Raw genomic sequence first — 19,876 nt, 5'->3', positions numbered from 1 at the left:
CAGATTCCCTTTAAATGGTCAGTCCACTCAAAACAGATATTTCTGCTGTTTGTGGACGTTGGCATACTGAATCACCTACTGGCCTATCCAGGTCTCTGGGGGTGAAAGATCCATCGTGCCAATCCTCTGCATGCATTAGAAAGAGGGTTTCTCTCATCATCTTCAATGAAGGAGACTCTTGTTTTTTCAATAGCTGCTGTCGAAGGCAGAGGCAGCAGTTGCAGTAATCCCACCACTAGACAGCCTAAGAGAGACAACAATCTTCAGGATGATTTTAAGGACAGGATCATGGAGGTTGCCATTGCTGATCTCTTGCTGGAAATGGAAGATCCCTGGATGCTGTGTTAATCCCTCTGGCTTTGATACTTTGAATCACGGACCCAACACACAAAAAAAAGGAGTTTTGATATCAGCTTCCCTGATCTGCAGACTTGATTTAAGACGGTGACAAGTATTCAAACAAGCCAACAGTTTAACAACCAGCATTTTGAGACAGGGGTCATCACATTTCACTCACTATTAAAATTATTGTTTCGGCTCAACAAAACAGAATACTAGATTATTTTTTATTTTACTAACCAAGTAGATTAAATCGCTAAACTATAATTAGGCTGTTCCTCAAGGTCTACATCGCTACCCCACCCCGGGCCAAACATACGCCAGACGGGTCATTACCCTGCTCCACAGATCTCTCGACAGGAAATGAAGGCTGATCACAAGACTTGAGACTTCTTCAGGTCTAATACAGCTGTGTGCTTGTTAAAGTTAGAACACAGAGGTCCCAGCTACTGAGTACAGTGCCTACCAGTTGAAGGTTTCCCCACGTTTCTACATTATTGAGTTATAACACCATTAGAAAACAGCAACTTCACAGAAGTTATGTGCTAAATAAATTCGTCTGAATGCTTCTTCATTTTCTTGCTCTTTTTTTTTTTTCTTCTTCTTCTCTTTATAGTTTCGATGAGGCAGCTCGAAGGGAATAGGAGTCTGATTCTGCAGGTTAGGTAAAGCTGGGAGTGGACAAAGTAAAGGAGTGGGGGCATAAAGTATGAGGAAAGTGACACATATGCTGCACAATTTCCAACAGAAACTGCAACTTGTGTGGGTGGAAATATGCTATGAGCAAACAAAGACAAAAAGAGTCATTTGTTGAGAAGTAGGAGTCTGAAATCTCAAAAATTCAAGTGAAAGGAAGATTGATAGTGTCTGAAGAAACCTAGGCTTCAGGTTATGTAAGCTTTAACAATTGGTGCTGTACCCACGAGGTGTTCTGCCACATGGTGCACGTACAAAGACTGCAGGTACAAATATCACAATGTTCTTCATAGGTCTATTAAACGTGCATCTATGCATTCATTTCTGAATGCAGACAACACGACTCAAGTATCTAGACCGATTATTGATCCAATCAGCGTTTGGGACTACCCGTTGTGAACTCCTATGGCAAAAACTCTAGATATCTATGGTCTTGGTTTGGTCACTGGACAGCAGACAGATGACCATAGCATCACTTAACTGTGCATGTACTGTTACAATATGCCAGAAAAACTCCTCCATAGCCAGGTATTAATGTACCCTTATGACTGGGGCACGAACTATTGCATTCTCTATATCCAATATAGCCCTTTTAAAGTTTCCACTAACCTCAACACTGCCCACCTGCCTTTCTACTAATGTAGCAAGGCTGTTAGAAAAATGTTTTAAAGCCCCGGGCAAGGAACAACTTTTTTTTACTTCCTGTACATCTATCCAACGGCAAGGCAATTACCCCAAAAGGCTGCTCTGACTCCTAATAACCAAAAGGAGGAACATGTTCTACCTGCACATAGGAGGAGAAACAATGCATGGTTGCAGTTATCTTTACAGAAGCAGACTATCTACAGCAGGGGTCGCCAACCTCGGCACTCCAGCTGTGGTAAAGCTACAAACCCCACCATGCCTCTATTTCTGGCTAACTGTCTTGCAATGCCTCATGGCACTTGTAGTTTCACCACAGATGGAATGCCAAGGTTGCTTACCCCGATGTTAAACATTAAACAAATATGTAAGTTTGCATTAACAGCTCATTCAAAGCATTTTTTTGTTTTTGGTGGAGTCTTACCTAAGGCAGGTAACTACAGGGGAGAAAAAAGCAACTCATCAGTCTATTAGAACTAATGACATAATGGTGACAGAAAGCTAAATGCCTTGTACCAATATTGCATCTCTATTTTAAAAGGTTTTTCTATTTTCAGGATGAAAAAAAAAAAAAGGAAAATCCACCCCCAGTGCGGGTCTTCAACCATGGAAAATTCACAGATCAGTTTGTTCCAATAGTGCCCCCTAGCAGCACTGAGGTTATCATCCAAGTTGTTCAGTTTCTTTAGCACAACCATGAAATCTATTTGCTATCACTAGAAGTAGTAATACAGTAAACTATAGCACCAAGATGGATATATTTAAATATAATCCTATGTTTAATTGCTTGCTACTGGAAAGTGGATGCCTGAATGAATCTCCTAAGAAAATAGAGGTCATGTGAATTTCTATAAAGTGCACAGATTAAATGCCTTTCCAAAAAAAAAAAGTAAAAAAATCTGTAAATGCCTTCAAAGTGCGCAGATCTCCCTGAACCTAGAAGCTGCACTCATCCAAGAAGAAGAAGAAAAAAAAAAACCTTAAAACATATTTCATGTGTTTGCTTATCATTGCAGATGTACACAAAACACACATAATGCTATGGTAATTTATTTAAATAAAAAAAAAAAGTTAGCTTGAACTCCAAGCGGATATATGTAAATATCAAATGTGTGACCGGCAGGTCCGAAATGTTCAATTTAATTCAATGTGAAACAGTATATTAAACGCGGTGCCTCCTCCTGGCAATAAGGAAAAAATTAAACAGGCGCTCAAATCCAAGCACCTTCACTTTTGGAAACATCAACTGGTAGGCAAAGCCAGGGACCTCGGACACCCACCCTTTTATCATAAAAAGGTACATATATTGTACAATAGTTCTGGTTGACACGCCTTTCGATATAGGATTCATGGAACGTAACGCTGAGGCGGACACTGACCCAGCAGGAGTTAAAGATTAAGGAGATACTTGAGAGGGGGGAGAGAGAGAGAGAGAGAGAGAGAAGGTGAAAGAAGGAAAAACACTAATACAAAGAACAAAAAAAAGTAATTCATTCTTGCTTTACCCCACCAGAACAATGTGGGAAGTTATTACATAGCCAGCTCGAATTCCTCTTTAATAAAAGGAATACATGGCCACTTATTTACCAATGTGTTTGAAAGAACAACGGTCTATGGGACCCCTTGCAACCTGTAACATAATCCCTTTTTTAATGACAGTGCAGGGCAGATAGTGAATGGATGTGATAGGTTGCTGCAGCTCAGAGATATCTTTCAGACACTGATAAATGAGGCAGACTTGGGTTGGCAATCTCTCTCTTGCTCTAAAACCGTAGGCAAAAAAAAAAAAAAGATCTGTATTTGATGGCAAAGCACGGGCATGAGATCACCATACAAGCTCCAAAGATGTTTGTGTGGAAGCATTTTAGGGTGGTTTACTTCCCTTGGAGGTGATAAAATGTATCTATAGGCAAAGGTTATTTCTTTCAGTTTTGGATAGAGAAGGGAAGACTTAAAAACTCATCAGGTTATTTTATTTTTTTTGTGTGCCACCTCTGTCCTGCTGGGGAGGTTTCCCTTCATTCACTTCCTCTCCTGGAAAAGCATCAGGAAACAGGAGGAAATCTCCCAAAAGTGAGGATAATGCCCATCTGAGAGAGTTGCCAAGGGAACATTTGTCTCAATTGGATGATTAGCCGTCACCTCTTGGTCTGGTGACAACTCAAAAATTATGGATTTCCCTTCACTATTTGTCTCTGTGACAATGGTCACCAAGACAGAGGATGATGCTCCCCATTGGGGACACCGGTTCTATTCCATCCCTCATCTATCAAAAACAAAACCTTACATAAACTTTAAAACTTTTTTCTAGCTTTTTTTTCTTTTTAAATAAGTTTCCAACCAAATCATAAAAAATACAGTTGAAACACAGACAAGCTAAAAATGTGTAAAGTAATGCATGGTCATCCCACCACTGCACTATGTGGCTAGATAGCAGAAAGAGGGTGCAATTCAGTACAGTTAGCCCCCTCTTGTCTCCAGCATGTTTTTGGGAATACTTAATGATCATCACCACACTGGCCACCCCCACGCCAAACTCTCACCCTACTAATGAGCTCACGCTTGGCTCCTTCTGGTGACAAAAGTCTGATGACAAATTTTGATATTGAATCTTGAGACTTTTGAAGAAATCAGTTTATCTGAATTAAAAAAATAATTTATACACCCTGCCTCAAGCATTTTGTTTTTTTTTTACTCCCTATAAACTTGCCATCCAGTTGAACAGCACTGCTAGCGAGTTTATATTTGCGGGTGTCAGGCAAGAGAAGCATTGCAAAGCCTTTATAATAAGATTACATCCACCACTTCTAATATAAAGACTATCTAAAAATATAAGGACTGGCCGCTCAAAAGGAAAGCGGCCCCCCTCCCCCCACAAGAAATGACATAGGGCTGTATAGATCTCTGGCTATGTAATACCGTCCAAACAAAACAAGAAAAAAATAAATGTAAATCTACAGCAATAAGATCGTACAATTAATCAAACAGAGTATATATATATAATATCTTCCTTTTTTGTCTTTAAAGCCTTGCATCCAAGGCATCCAAAGGTATTAAAATTAAGTTCATTCACAGAACAAAAACAACTAATCTTGAATTGCTTGCAGATACTGCTAATTTTCATCTGTGTCTTTTTTTTAATATATATTTTTTTGTATTCTGTATAATTTTTTTTTTTTTTATTAAAAAATGTGTTAATGTGAAAATATGTGCAGAGGTTGTTCTTACTAGTGGTGTTTTCAATGCACATTTTATACCTAGCCTGTCATGCTTTGGAGGGGAGGGAACAGAAGAGCAGGGTCACAGGTTTTAGCTATCTCTCACCCCCAAAAACGGGGTTATGTAAGCAAATCTTAAATATTAACTTTTTGTTTTTTTACACTCCCAATTGCTCTGAGCTCTCCCTCCAATATATTTATATATATATAAAATAAAAAACACAAAAAAACAAAAACAAAACAAAAAACCTCTGTTTCATTTTCTATATACTTTCCCACTAGATTGAAACACTTTCAGAGGCAAAAATAAAAAAAAAAGACAAAAAAAAAACAACTTATGTATGCAGGAAAGCCCTTATTGTTGTTTATGGAGCAGTGGCAGAGTTGACACCAGTTCTCAGGGCCTCGGTTTTGTCATCGCCGACTTGGGGATCTTCTGAAAGAGTTAGTGAAGCAGTCTTTCCAGAAAGCATGGTGATGTCTTGGGCCAAGCTCGATCCATTTGGCACCTCACTGCTGAAATAAAAATCAGTGGATGACCTTTATGTGACAAACATAGGCAAAGAAGAATTTTTCTAGAAACTTTTACTCTGCTACAATTAACCAAACTACCCAAATTATATTTCAATGTTAACTAGCTAGCTACATTTCAGATATCAGAATGAAAAAACAAATGTTAAACTACCAAAAAAATTATACATGATATAATTCACACATATAAAAACTCCCAAAATCCCTAATTCATAAAATCATTTAAAAACCACATTACCAAAAACAAACCATCCCCATCCCACACAGTATTTAAAAAAAAAATAGAATCCTGGTGCTCACTAAAGAATCCTTTTCTTGGAGTCCATTGAGGGATACAATGGGTCTACGACAAATACAAGAAGATTTAAACCTTTAGGATGCCTGAAAGCAGTTGGACTGGGGCATAGGCAACATAGTGAACAACCACTAACTGGCCCAATGTATGAATAGGAAATGGAGACTGCCTGCAGCTCAAAGAGCAGCCTGAAGAACCTTATACCCAAAGCTAGCATCATAGGGGCCGAAAAGTCCACCTGATAAAACTTAGAAGATGTTTGAACTGATGATCAGGTGGAAGCCTTACAATCCTGGGAAACCGAGACCTGATGACGAAATGGCCAAGAAACACTCACAGTCCCGCTGAAGTGAGCCTTGAGAATATAAGCTTGCACAATAGTCTGTCTGAACCACCTAGAAATGATGACACTAAAAGCTGGGGTGCTAATCAAGGGCTCATCCAGAATGCCAAAAAGAGAGTCCCTTCTTCCGTAAAGAATAAGTGGCAGAGAGACATATTCAAACAGCCCAAACCACATCTAGAGATAGTGGGGGAAAAAAAATCACCTTCTGGTGAACTGGAGCTGGACTCAAAGAGGGAAGGACAATGTTCTGATTAATGTGAAATGCAACAAGGAGAGGAGGAGGAGAAGGTCTAGGCCTCAAAACCACCTTGTCCCTAAGTGGGACCAAAAGTGGTTCCTTGCAAGAAAAACCTGCCATTTCGGAAACATCTAAGCCGAGGTGACAAGAAGAAAACTAGCCTGTGAGTCAGAGCAGAGAAGGGGGATGCCTCTTACAGGTGCAAAGGGGGGCTCCTGAAGCATAGAAAGAACCACATTCAGAGGAGATTTGACAGGAGGAGCAACATTGGGGAGACTGTGCACAACGGTGCTGATCAGAGATACAATTTATGAATGGACAGAAGCACTCAGTGTAGAGGATTCCTGTTCGTTCCTAACAGGGGCTGCAGAAAAAGAGATTGAGGACTCTGTGTCCTCATTTCTTTTTCTATTTTAAAAAGGTAATTATCAGGAGTTTGTTTAGACTCCTAATATTTTTTTCAAAAGCCCCTAACAGTAAACTAAAAAAAAAAAAAAAAGTGTTTTAAAAGTGTTTTAAGCAGGGACTGGCGCAATGACCCCATGATACAAGAGCCTAGAGAACGCATGTTGGAAATTAGCCAGGCACTGAGGTGATGCTGGAAAATTGGAGGTGAGAAAGCAAGGAGGGGGCAGGGTACACAGGGAGCAACTCTTGCACCTCTAGCATTGGATATGCAATACTTCCAAGCATCCACATAAGCTTGTAGATGCCCCCTTACTCTGGGATAAGTTGGGGCACACTTCCATTCCTAGAAGGGCTTGCGAGTGGATTTGGCTTACTTGGAATGCCAGGTATTGCAGGTCGAAGGAAAGCCAAGCTTGGGGAAAGGGGGGAGTGTAAAAGTGGAAGTCGATTCCATAGAGAAGCATAAGGGATGCTTCTAAGAAGTAGGAAAAGTACAGGACACGCAAGTCTTTAATTTGAGAGTTAAATCATCAGAGCCGAGAAAGTGGCAGTATAACCTGAAGCTTTAACACTGTGTCCCTTATTGGATGAGATGGATGAGAAAGAAAATGCTCTTACTGTATTATATAAGGTACAATACAACCACAGTAGCATGTAACTAGTCCAACAAACCAAATACAGTACACATCATGCCAGGTTGCATTCTGATATCTTAACTGCTCTCTTGGTCAAGACTACTGGACAAGCAAAAAAATAGATGAAGAATAAAAGATGTTTCATTAAGACTTAAGCCAAGATATAGTTTCACCTTAGGGGAATTACTTTAAAAAATTGATATCTTGAGGTTGAAATGTAGGCAGACTGTGCCAATGCTAGAAATAGCTATTTACTGGCTTGTATCACAATGTATAAGAAGAATGTCCCTATACCTGAATTTTAGTGGGAGTTCATGCGACAGAACCTTGGTCTGTGGATCTATTTGCCCATTTTCAACCTTGATGACATCTGGTTTACTCTTCACACCCATAGAGTGACCCTCCTACAAATACAAAAAAGTCAGAAGGTGATCTGGATGCTACTTGAAACCATTAGAAAAAGGTTGTATAGCTTACAACAATCCATTTCTAGTCTGGTAAAAACTGATTTTCCAAGCATCACTTAAAACTTTACAAGGAAGAGGCTCCAGGTTGCCAATCTTATCCTTCCTGAACCGTTTAATTACTGACCTGGAGTCCTGACTATGCACATCTTTGACCTGTGTCAGAGTCTTAAAAAGTAGTATAGAAAGAATAAGGATGACAGCCCAAGAGCCTACGCCTTCAAAAAAAAAAAAGTTTTTAATGGCTGCTTTTATATTCTACCCTTATCAGCACCATTTCTGCAAATGGGACTTACCATACTCAGTTCACGTGTTCTCTTCCCGATCTCGCGCTCCACCTGGTGCAGCTCAAGACTCAGTTGTTCATTGGACAACATGCTGGACCACTTAGCTGGTGGTGGTGGGGGTGGCTGCTGCTGTTGCTGCTGTTGTTGTTGTTGCTGCTGCTGCTGTTGCTGCTGCTGCTGTTGTTGCTGCTGCTGTTGTTGACCTCCCATTGCGGGGGGCTCTCTCTGTACTAGCATACGATTACTAGGGACCTATAAAATATTTAGGTGAGAAAAGTTCAGTTTTATCTAATAAGTAGTCGATAAAGAAATGTTCTATGTTCCATATCATTAGTAGGATGACAACATTTTTCATACCAGTCACCTGTGCCTCTAACCCACCTCCTGTCTGCTTTCTGTACCATAAGTAAACAGCAACATCACACTGTGGATCCAAACCCAGATCCCCCTGCTGTAATCCTACCCAAGTACCCTTTCTAACTGCATACTATCCTGGCACAGTCCAGCTCATCAAATCACATTCTCTACAATGTGTTATCTTATGCAATGTATTCCACAGTTGGATTGTGCTACAGTTGTGTTGTACTTCCAAATCTTTGAAACAGAAAAATTATTTGATCATATTTGAAGGACTAGGTCACATAGTCTTAATGGGGTTCTATACATGTGCCCTGAGCTGTCCTTTATTATTGCTTACAAAATGCTCTGTGATAAACTGCCTACTTTCTTGAGAAGCAGCTACTTGACTAAACGAAACTCGGGAGCCATGATCTTTTAGCTTTAAAATGGTTTAAACCTGTACCGAGAGAAATCAAGCTGACTTGCTTCTGAGAATGTTGGCTGCCTTGCAGTCTCTGGCTTCCATATATTCTAAGTCACCGACTAGGAATAGGCATGCAGCAAGTGAAGGCAGAACTCTATCTTAACACTTATTGCAGGTCTGTGATTTCAAGTATTAAAACCATTTGTTATTTACTACAGGAGCGGAGACTTTTCCCTTAGCAAAGTAAAGGTTCACCATGTTTAGTAATAATATGAAGTCATGTTAACTTTAATCAACCAATCATCTGCTAGCCAAAGTATTCAAAGTGAACATAGGTTTATTCTCATTCACTTTGCTAGTGAACAGCATTTACTCCTTTAGAAATCAACCCCACTAGGTCAGCATTACAGGCAAGCAAGATTTGCAGAAGGAGCAGTCAGCAATGGTAACCTACATCTGCTTCGCAGACCGTTTTCCCCGCTTCGGCTGTGACTTCGTATAGCAGCCCTTCGGTTGAACCAAAGGGCTCGGCGGCCGAAGTGAATCGAAGGATTAGCCGAAGCTACGGCTATATTCTTCGGCTCCTTTGTGAATAACCCCTATAGATAAATAATACTAGCTCCCCTTTAAACACAAACTGTGTAACAAAACCCTCTGCTGTAAATAACTATTTCACAATCGCAAAGACTGCTAGTTAGATCATACCTCCATGCCTCTCATCTGGGTCTGCTGGCTGATCTGCTGGTTCAGCTGCTGTAACTCCATCCTGAGCTGCTTCTCAGATGTGGGCATAGGCTTTGCTATCCGATCTCTGCAAACAAGAAATCACAAGTGGTCATTTAAAGTAAACCTGCCGTGCGTAAAACACAAGGGCTGCCATCATTGACTTTCTTCTAAAAGGCTAATTTCCTGGCTGTTGCACTGACCCAATGGCTTCAGTAGCTGGCCTGCAACAACTATCCAGATAAGGAAAGTCAGAATATTCCTTATGTCTATACTGTCCCAGGTTAATACCCTACTATACTAGAGCAGGAGGGTCATTATGACAGCCAGGCAACTTTCCTTTAATAACTGGACTATTTATATATGATGACAAGTGTTCAAGTCTCACTTCTCCACCAACAGTTTTTCCTGCCTGCCAGCAATGTTTTTTGTGAATGTACACTGAGTGGCGCATGTGCACCTCAGTGTACAATCACAGCATCTGCTCGGTGCAAGGATGAATGAATTCCCACGCGCATAAGTTAATTTACCAAGGCTGTGTAATCAAGACGGCTGAACATGCCAAACCCGGAAGCAGGCAAAGATGGCAGCAACAGAATGACATCAAGGCCGTCACCACGTTGAATTGGAGCACTATGGCAGCCAAGTCTGCAATTATGTGCAAATTTGTTGTGCACATTATGACAAAAACCTTGAACTTCAACAGCAGAGTTTAATTCTGCTTTAATGCATGTCAAGGCTTAGTGGGGCTTACTCAAACCTAGATGACCCATTTCTACTTACCTCTCGCTCAAATGTCCCTGAGAAGCAAGAGTTTGAGGGTGTGTATATGAAGCACCTCCCAGGCTGGTGTGACTGCTGTACAGACTGTAATCTGAGAAAGAGGGGAAAACACGTTACCTGGTGAACCATTTGTTGAAAGGCTGCTAAAAAAATAATAATAAAAGACTAACATTAGCATATAAAAGAATAATTTAGATTTTAGTAAGTAGGTTTAGGTCTACTTAAAGCGACATTAAACCTTCAGGGTTTTTTATTTTCTGGATTATGGGGGCCAGACTTGCTATTTAAAAAAAAGTTATTTTACACTTAATTTTTTTAATTTCCTCGTTCTTTAGTGGTATCCAGACCGCTAGCGCCACTCCCCCTGCACGGGTAGGAAAGTGCTAGGTGTTTTTTGCCTTAATGCAGAGAATGCATTAAGGCAAAAAAATAAATTTAAAAAAAACAGGCTATAATTCTTCTTTAAGAGAAAACAACTGTGGCTCACTTCCCCTGAAAACCCGCCAGAAACGCTGGCTTTTGCCGTCACACCTTGGTTTGCCATTGCTGCCTGCATGGGGCATGATGGCTGGTACAAGGCTTTGGAGGTGCGAGAAATAGCTCCAAAACGAGATACTGTAGGCCGGTCGCCAAATGGAATGAGATCATCCTCTCCTGCGTCAGTGGCTCTACGTTGCTGCTCAAGGCGCTGATCCCTCAAGGTTTTGCCATCAACATTCTGCAAGAAAAATTAAAAATAAAGAAATAATGTACGCAAGACGATCAATGAGAGCTTAAATCATGATTAGAAAGGTCTGTCTGAATGGTAAATGTATAAATGGCTGGTTTAGGCTTGCTTTATAGTCGAAAAAAAATGATGAGGCAGTGTATGATATAATTCTTTAAAGGAGAACTATGGGGTCAGTGTTTTTCCCCATAGTTCTCCTTAGGGTAACAGGAGGACACAAACTAGCGTCTCCCGTTACCCTAAGCTCAGTATACCGTGAGCTACAGCTCGCGGTATACTGAGACGCCGCACCTGGAGCGGATCCCGACGTAGATGACGGGATCCGCCCAGCTGCGTGAGTGACAGCTGGCTCTGCCTATCTAGAGGCAGAGCCAGCTGTACCCGCCCCCTCCCCCTGTCCGTTCCCCCCGTCAGCGCTGGCAGATCGGGGGGGGGAGAGGGGAATCCAGCCCCTCCCCCTGTCACGGCAGAGAGCCGTGACAGGATCGAGAGGTGAGGGAACCCGGTATGTGTTCTCTCACCTCCCGATCTACTGAGCCGACCCGTGACAGTCTCATTGTCACAGGTCGGCTATGAGGTGAGTGGAAATCACTCATCTCATAGTTCTCCTTTAAATAAAACTGTTCATTTAAAATATATGTACATATTTCACAATACATTCTATCCCCCCAATACACTGAGCTGTCCCCACCACAGGTCCATACTAACCTCCTCTGACAGCTGCAGGTTTCTTCACTCTCTGCAGCACGGCGGGGCTGCCCATGCCTGCACACGAAAGTCCTATATGTTTGAATGGAACTGTGCTCCTGCCATGAGAACATCCTATCCTTGGGGGTTTCCAAACTCTTGTGATTATGTCAGACATGTAAATATCGTCTGTTTTGAGAAGGTTTTACTTTAGTCCCTTCCTATCATAACCTGTAATTAACTGTGGTTAATACTGTCCCAATCTTTGTGGAACGCATTGGTGACATCTCAGCAATAATCTGCATTTGCACCAAATGACACGGCTATATGCCACGCCAAATAATAGCATCATACTCCTCCAAAGGATTCTGCATAATGTAGACTAACAGTTAATTGAGCAATTTTGCCAACAGCTCCCATTGCCCGCCAAAGCACATTTCTCCAATCCCATGGCATCACCTCCTGCATTATTAAAACTCTAGGCTGGTGAATCCCCAGTGAGGAAGAAGCAATCCTTTCTGGCTACACGTAAGACCACAAAAAGGTTGAGCTGAAAGGGACAAACTTCTAAACGTACGGACATCCAAATAATTATAATGTGGGAGGAGACTATTTCTCTGCACTGCTTCATCTCACTGAGTGGCTAGTCTTATACTAAACCCTAGGATAACGTCTTATTAACCCCTTTATAACCAAAGCCTTTTTTTTTTTCTTTCAATTTTTGTACACATGTTATAATCCACATCCAAATTACTTCAAACCCCCAAACATTATATATTTGCCGACAGCCAAAACCCTGTAGAATAAAATGTTGGCAGTTGCAAATTTTTATTTTGCACGATATTAGTGCAACTTATTATCAAACCCAAAATGTTTGTGAAAAATGCACTTAAGTTAAATTTAGTGCCCCGAACCTCAATAAAATAATTATTTCTTTTAATAAAATATAAAAGGTGAGGTTACGATGAGTAAATGGATACCCAACATGCCCAGGTTAAAAATTGTGTGCCTCTGTGAAACGGCGACAAAATTCAGTACCCCAAAAAGTCCATAGACGATGCTTTAAAAGCCCCTTTAGATTATCAGTTTTGAGATACGCATAAATCTTGGCCCTAGAATTATTGTTCTCACTCTGGCACGTGCGCGGCGATACCAAACATGTATAATCGGGATTGTCGTTTTCATATGAAGGCACACCCGACGCGTGTTTACGTTGTGACGCGCGTGCTCGCGGGGGCTATACCCCTAGTATCACCCTTACACTTGAAATAAGCTATTGAAGTGCAGATCACACTTCACTAGCTTATTGCTGGGCTTCAGGAGCCCATTAATGACAGCTATGGGACCGGAAGTGATGCAATACGCATTGCTCCCAGTCCCATAGTATGGGGAGGGGATCGGTGAACGGACGTTCACTGATCTCCTCCCCAGCTTCCCACCGACACCCAAGAAGTCGGGCCCGTGGGAGGGGCAGCAGAGCCTGGGAAACACGGCCTGTTTACTGGCCTGGAGAAGCAATCTGGCAACAGCTGAGTCGCCAGAATCGTTTCTATTGTAAAGCCGACAGTCGGCTTTACAATTGTAAACAGAGTCCCGGAGTCTTTAGCCAACGGGAGTCTGTTTAAACGGGCCAGATGCCAGTGACGTACTATGGACGTCACTGGCCACTAGGGGGTTAAACGACTACTACTGTGGTAAGAGGTAATGTTGATCATGTTGCGATACAAAATGACAAGTTGATTGCAAAGCAAAGAAGAATGAAGATGAACTTACTGCTACTTCAACACTGCCTCCAGCAGAAACGTCTTTGGGTTTGGCGTCTTTGGTTCCAATGTAGGAACCTATTGTGTCACAGGACCAGGGCGAGTATTGGCTGTAGTCATTCCCTTTGTACTTCCCAGAGACTTTCAGTTCCTCGTCAAGGTACTAAGTGGTATAAAAAAATGCAAGGTATAACCTGGCTTCTATAGTTGAAAGCGTGCAAGGGTCAGTCAGGAATGGTTTGAGGCCCACTCTTACCTCTTCTTGATGGAAAGGGTGCGTCAGGGTGGGTGAAGGAGCAAATGGTGGGGGAGAGATCACTTTTCTCTCCTCTAGTTGAGCCATGATCTCCTTTCGACGGCGGTGAAGTTCATCTAGGCTGGGGTGAGGCTGTGATTGAAGTTGGGGAGTCAAACGGCAGTAGGTTTCCTTTAGCAAGAAAGAATATGAAAGTAGATTAACAATCATTCTGAAACAAAACAAAAAAAAGACTATACCAGTGACCAGAATTTGATCTTACTGATAAACACATCCATCAGAATTCTAAATCAAACACGGCACAATCTACACTTACAAATAAATTAAATACATTGCACACATACCCGGGGATAGGGTGGTCTTATCTGTCCTGGATGCGTTGGGACAGGGTAATAGCCCTCTACAGGCTGGTAACGGTCTCTGGCTTCTGGGACATAAGGAGAGCCAGCATTGGGTGGCATTTCCAGTGGTACAGGACTGGCACGAACCATTTCCTCTCTCTGATAAGACTGGGGAGCAGAAGCGTACATACGGCGAGTATCGTATTGTGCAGGGTACATGGGCTGGTTCATGGGGGAATATTGTTGTGTCGGGGTTCCGTACTGTGTGCTAACAACCCTGTCTTGTAAATAGGTTGGGTACTGGTCGAGGTAGGTAGGGTTGGACTCGGGGGCAGATGGCTGAGGTCTGACAAAGCGCGACACGGGCTGAGGTGGGTAATATACATCTGAAAGAAAGAAAAAAACAAATGAGAAATATAGCTAAGAAATAGGATAGCACGCTGATGAAAATACACATTTTACATGTGAAAGCCATCAAAGAGGTTTTACAACCTCAACTTAACTCATTATTATAGGAAAGAGTGGAGTTTTCAGTGGAAGGACCTAGACTTACTTAGGGTACATGTACACTGCCAACTGGGCTTTCTTACCTTCTCATCTCACTTGCTATTTATCTGCCTAAAGCAGGGGTGGGGAACCTTCGGCCCCTCCAGCTGCGGTGAAACTACAAATTCCATGATGCATCTGTCTCTGCAAGTCACGCCTGTGGCTGAGAGAATCTTGCAATGCCTCATGGGATTTGTAGTTTCACCACAGCTGGAGGGCCAAAGGTTCCCCACCCTGATCTATAGGAAGATTGGAAACTTTTCCTATACTTTTTATTCTGGTGGTAAAAATTTTGGATTTATCATCATGTTCTGTCCAGTGACAATGGTCACCAGCTTAAAACACAAGGTGAATCTGACCTAGACAGATGTTCTAGCTCCTCTCTAAACCAGGGGTGCCCACAATTTTTTCATCTGGAGATCTACTTTTCTGCTTGTGCTGGCTGTGTGACTTGTACTGTGAACCGGCCCTCTCTCTTGGCTGTCTCTCTTCTCTCTCTCTCTGCCTGCTCTCTCTTCTGGCTGTCTTTGCTTACCTGCACTGCAGCAGCTTCCCAGGTCTCCTCTCAGGTGCGGTGTCCTGTCCTCCCACGGTGATCGTGTGGCCGAATGTGCAGACTCTCAGAGGTGTCCCACGCCTTCCGTCTGCAGCGTCTGACACATTCAGCCGCACAAGCACCGCAGCAGGCAGCTCGCTGATCGCAATCTGCTGTTGTTCATTGTGCGATCGACTGGTAGATTGCTATCAGCCTAATGGGAACCACTGCTCTAAACTATTTAACATAAGCTATAGCTATAGATGACATTTAGTGGATTTACAAGCAGCGAATACATACAAAAATATACAAAAGTGCACCTGAAATTGGATTGCAAGCCAAAACGGCCCAAAAGCACAGTCAAATGTATAGGAAAATGCATGCAGCATAAAAAAGCCAGAGAAAATGAGAACATGAAGCTAAACTTACTTGGCTGATAGGTTACAGGTTCAAATGGAGGCCCTCCTCCCCTTGGGTCAGGATAAAACATATCTGTCTGGGGAGAAGCATAAATCTGGGAACCTCGTGGTACCATCTGGATTTGTTTAGAAACAGGCAATGGGGGAAGATCACCAGAAATGCGCTGTGGAGGTGGATGTGAGCTGACAGGTAAGGAGGCAATGGAAGTTTTTGTCACGGAGTCATGGCTGAAGAAAAAGAAAAGAAAACATAAACTTCTAATAGCAATAACACATTCACAATCAATGCATCACAATCTTCTGATCTCTGTCAGTGTTCAAATAACGCTACATGCTGCGACCTGTGCAATCATGCTACTATCAACACTTATCAAGGGAATAGCGACTATTGGAGGAGAAAACAGTAACATACAGCTCTGGAGGGGAGCCCGGGGCACTGTTGCTCAGATGATCCAGTTTCACCGGCTTCAAAACAGACTCGTAGCCGGAGTCTGTCCCACGGGAGATGAGCTGTGTCACAGAACCTCCAGACACTATGCCATTGGGAAGGCCAGCTTGCTTCCGACCAGGTAGATCCATAGGACCCTCATCTGAGTGTATGGCCCCAGTGGGCAACCCAACCTCATTCAGCTGACCAAGAGAGGCACTCAGTGGGCGTCGAGGAACCAATCGCTTGTTCATTTTTCTAAACCTTTTCCCAACAAAAAAAAAGGAAAGGAAAGGAAAAAGAAGAAAAAAAAAATATTTACTTTCTAAGCCAGACCCAGGAGGAATATATAAACATAGTATAATACAAAAGGTCAGCTAACCCAAAAAAGGAAATTTCAGCTTTAGGTGCATGCTATTCCCAGCATTCTTTGTCGAGTACACAACACCCGTCCTCATGAGAGAGAATGGAGAATGGATGGTGTTCTATGGACCTATCCTGGGGTGATAACAGTGCTCCTCCACAGATCTAATATGGTGAGTGAACTAGGGATGCACGGATACCGGTATTGAGTACGAGTACCGATATATTTTTTTTTGGTACTCGCCGATACTGAATACCGAAAGTCCCATTAAAGAAGCCAGGTGGCGTGTAATGACTTGCCATGTGGCTTCCTGATTAGCCGGGAAGCCAGGCGGCGTATAAAGACTCACTACCCGGCTTCCCAATTAGCAGGGAAGCCATCCCTATGCTTCTCGTCACTAGGTGACGAGAAAGCATGGAGCCAAATTTCTGGCCAATGATGTGACGAGAGAGCATGAAGCCGGCTTCCCGGCCAATCAGAAAGCCGGGCGCCGCGCCATTACACGGCACCCGACTTCCTGATTGCCAGCTTCCCGACCAATCAGGAAGCCGGGTAGCGAGTCATTACACGCTCCCTGGCTTTCTGATTGACCGGGAAGCCGGCTCCCTAGTCACAAGTGTCGAGGGAGCATGGAGCCGACTTCCTACACGCTGCCCGGCTTCCTGATATAGGCATCGAAGCATTTGGGCGAGTACAAGTACTCACCCAAATACTCGGCATCGATACTAGTATCGGTACATCTCTAATTGTCACCTCACCCTAAAAGTGTGCTGCTGGCAGGATTGCCAGGTGGGTATAGGGCGAAAAAAAACAGAAAAAAAGAAAACAAATGCAGCCACCCCATCTATGGACAGGTTAGGTTGCAATATATAACATTTTTGTTCTTGGGTTTAAATACATTTAACCCCTTTACACCAAACACAGACAGCAAGGTGGCACACACCTGTATCCACCAAAGGTAATGTTTTACATAGTTTACTCAGCTTTGCTATAGAGATACGACGGGGATCTGAATGCTCTCATGATTGCTTAAAAAGTGTATTTCCACTTTCACAGCCAAATTGGGAAAACAACTATTTTATATTTGCTACATGTTCCCAGTCACATAGCACAAGCGTCTATTGGTTTTAAATGTTAGGAGGGACTGTGATGGGTGAGGGGGTCTCATCCATTCAAAGATTGCTTCTCCATTGTGTGTTAATGAAGCTTATCAGATAAACATAATCCACAAATATCAGTCCCAAGACTTTCCATTGGGACAGACCACTGTGAAAGGGCTAAGACAAGCTTGGAATCAGCCATCTTGCCTGATTTAACAAAACATCTAAAAAAGTAAGATTTTAAAAAAAAAAAGTTATTTTCCAGTATGCTGTGTGAATAGGAACACATAATAAACATATAGAGGGGTTTTCCTAAATTTGACTGCAAAAGTGGAAATACACTTTAAGGTATGTGTTTTGTGCAGAGGGGGACACGCTCCTGGAGATTGTCTTCATTTAGGGAAATAGAAACATCTGCTCAGGAAAGTCCATTTTGGATTACATCGCCTCCTACACCTCAATGGACAAAAGGGTGTCAAAGGCACTGTATTAGCATTCTTATAGACACAAGGCCTTTTGGGGACATATGGGACAAAATATTCCTATGTGCACAGTTATCCTTACCATACAAAGCTGAAAGGGCGATTAGACTACCATGTCTGTATTTTAAGCAAAATCAACATTTAAAAACAAAATTGCTTACTTTTCCAACTCTTCTTGGGAATGAGCAAAGGTGCAGCTAGCTCCTCGGGGGCAGCCTCCTCGCTGTTTCATGTCCCTGCACATATAGGTCTTGTACTTGCTATGCTGTGGAGGCTGTACAAGCAAAAAGAACCATTATTGCGGCTTTCTACAACATGAACATTCATTTGCCAACAAGAAAATATCAATATATTAAATAACCCAGTAGCAACAACATTTACATAGTGCGCAAGAAGCCCTTTAAAATCAAACCTCTTAGACAAGTCCCCTCCAAGAACAGAAACATTAAACGGTCTACAATTTCCCTTGCTTAAGTGGATCTGATGCATAAATGTAAAATATTCATATATGTGAAAGTAAATTTAAAGATTAATATGAAAACAAAAATGGATTGCCAGCACTTCCTGGTTGAATGAAGCCTAGGCAGATCACTGACCGTAGTTCGCACCAGCCTCAGTGCGTTGTGGCCCGATTCTGGCCGGAACACACTGGATCTCATGGCACCATAGCCACGCCCTCTGGTCGCAATGCGATCGGCCGCACAGGAACGCAAGGCACATCAATGCCTGTGGTCCGGTCAGAAAAAATGCTGCAAGCGTTCCCGTACGGCCGATTGCATTGCGGCCGGAGGGCGTGGCTACGGCGCCATTCCCTTCAATGCACTGTCACACCCCCCCTCCAGCCACAAACCAAAGTAAACAAGCCAGAATGCGGATCCAGTGCGTTCCGGCCCAAATCGCCAGGAACGCACTGTGGCTGGTGAACTAGCCCTAAGGCTTTATTCACACTATGTGTGTGCGTTTAGGGATTCCTGCAGCAGTAACCTATCAATTCCTGAGGCATGAATCCCAAATATGCTGTTTAGAAATGGCACTTGTTCACTAATGGTCGGACAACAGCAGCCGAATTTGAAAGCGGCAGTCCGTCGGCACTCCACGTGTAATCGTATGTGATACGATTACATGCAGTTAGAAATAGATCACTATCCCTGGATACAACTATCGTGCGTCCAAGGACAGTGCTGACAGACTGCCGCTTTCAAATGCAGCTGCTGTTACCTGATCATTAACTTAACGAGTGCTTCTAAATGGTATATTTGGGATTCCGGCCGCAGGAATCCCTAAACGCACATTCAAACGTAGTGTGAACGAAGCCTTGGATAGATCGTAGTGAATTGATGTCATCAAACTTTCTTCTTCCCAAGCTTTGTTGAAAACCATCTTTCATAGAATCCCATGATGCTCCTGGACAATTACCTTGTATTGCTTAGCGTGACTACAGGAGCCTATGCTTAGTTCAGCATAAAGAAATAAAATCAGTAGCAGAAAGATGTTTCTCAGGTACAATGTCTATTACAATGGGGAATCACTCTACAGAAGCCTCTTTGAGAACCCTTTTTCAGGTTGTCCATGATGAAATACAAGCATTATATTTAAAAAAAACCCACTTATGCAGCATTCTGAATATAGACACCTTAATACACCGAGTACCTGAGAAAGTACCTTCTGCTGCCTAAGGCTGGCCATAGACCAACAGATCTTTTTTGTAAAAATCCAACAGGTTCCTCCATCCATGCTAAACAGCAAGGATGGAGGAATACCCCTCAACTGGCTATTGTATTCAGCAGATGCTGAATACGTGAAAATTGCCTGCATCTGATTGGATGAGGGACCTGTTCGGCCAGGAATATTTAGACCATTG

The 19,876-nt window shown here is 42.6% G+C and overlaps 1 protein-coding gene across 2 annotated transcripts in view; it reads right to left on the bottom strand.

Annotated features, from left to right (window-relative positions):
• Positions 1 to 5,243: 5,243 nt before the first annotated feature.
• The window catches only part of RC3H1 (ring finger and CCCH-type domains 1), a 29,859-nt gene continuing 15,226 nt past the window's right edge, over positions 5,244 to 19,876 (bottom strand). Inside the window, exons 8-19 of one of the 2 annotated variants that reach the window (XM_018555542.1) lie at positions 18,177 to 18,289; positions 16,055 to 16,333; positions 15,653 to 15,870; positions 14,146 to 14,528; positions 13,802 to 13,972; positions 13,556 to 13,708; positions 10,873 to 11,086; positions 10,369 to 10,459; positions 9,568 to 9,673; positions 8,109 to 8,255; positions 7,643 to 7,752; positions 5,244 to 5,411 (exon numbers count right to left, since the gene is read on the bottom strand). In XM_018555542.1, the coding sequence (XP_018411044.1) occupies positions 5,261 to 5,411; positions 7,643 to 7,752; positions 8,109 to 8,255; positions 9,568 to 9,673; positions 10,369 to 10,459; positions 10,873 to 11,086; positions 13,556 to 13,708; positions 13,802 to 13,972; positions 14,146 to 14,528; positions 15,653 to 15,870; positions 16,055 to 16,333; positions 18,177 to 18,289 (2,136 nt within the window). In that variant the 3' untranslated portion in view covers positions 5,244 to 5,260. The remainder of the gene's footprint in view (positions 5,412 to 7,642; positions 7,753 to 8,108; positions 8,256 to 9,567; positions 9,674 to 10,368; positions 10,460 to 10,872; positions 11,087 to 13,555; positions 13,709 to 13,801; positions 13,973 to 14,145; positions 14,529 to 15,652; positions 15,871 to 16,054; positions 16,334 to 18,176; positions 18,290 to 19,876) is intronic. The other variant, XM_018555543.1, reaches the window with a different exon arrangement.

Source organism: Nanorana parkeri, unplaced genomic scaffold (genome assembly GCF_000935625.1).
Source record: "Nanorana parkeri isolate BGI_ZX_2015 unplaced genomic scaffold, ASM93562v1 scaffold201, whole genome shotgun sequence".
In the NCBI taxonomy this organism is placed as follows: domain Eukaryota; kingdom Metazoa; phylum Chordata; class Amphibia; order Anura; family Dicroglossidae; genus Nanorana; species Nanorana parkeri.
The sequence above is the reverse complement of the archived record's forward strand: the minus strand, read 5'-3'. Positions and strand labels throughout refer to the sequence as shown.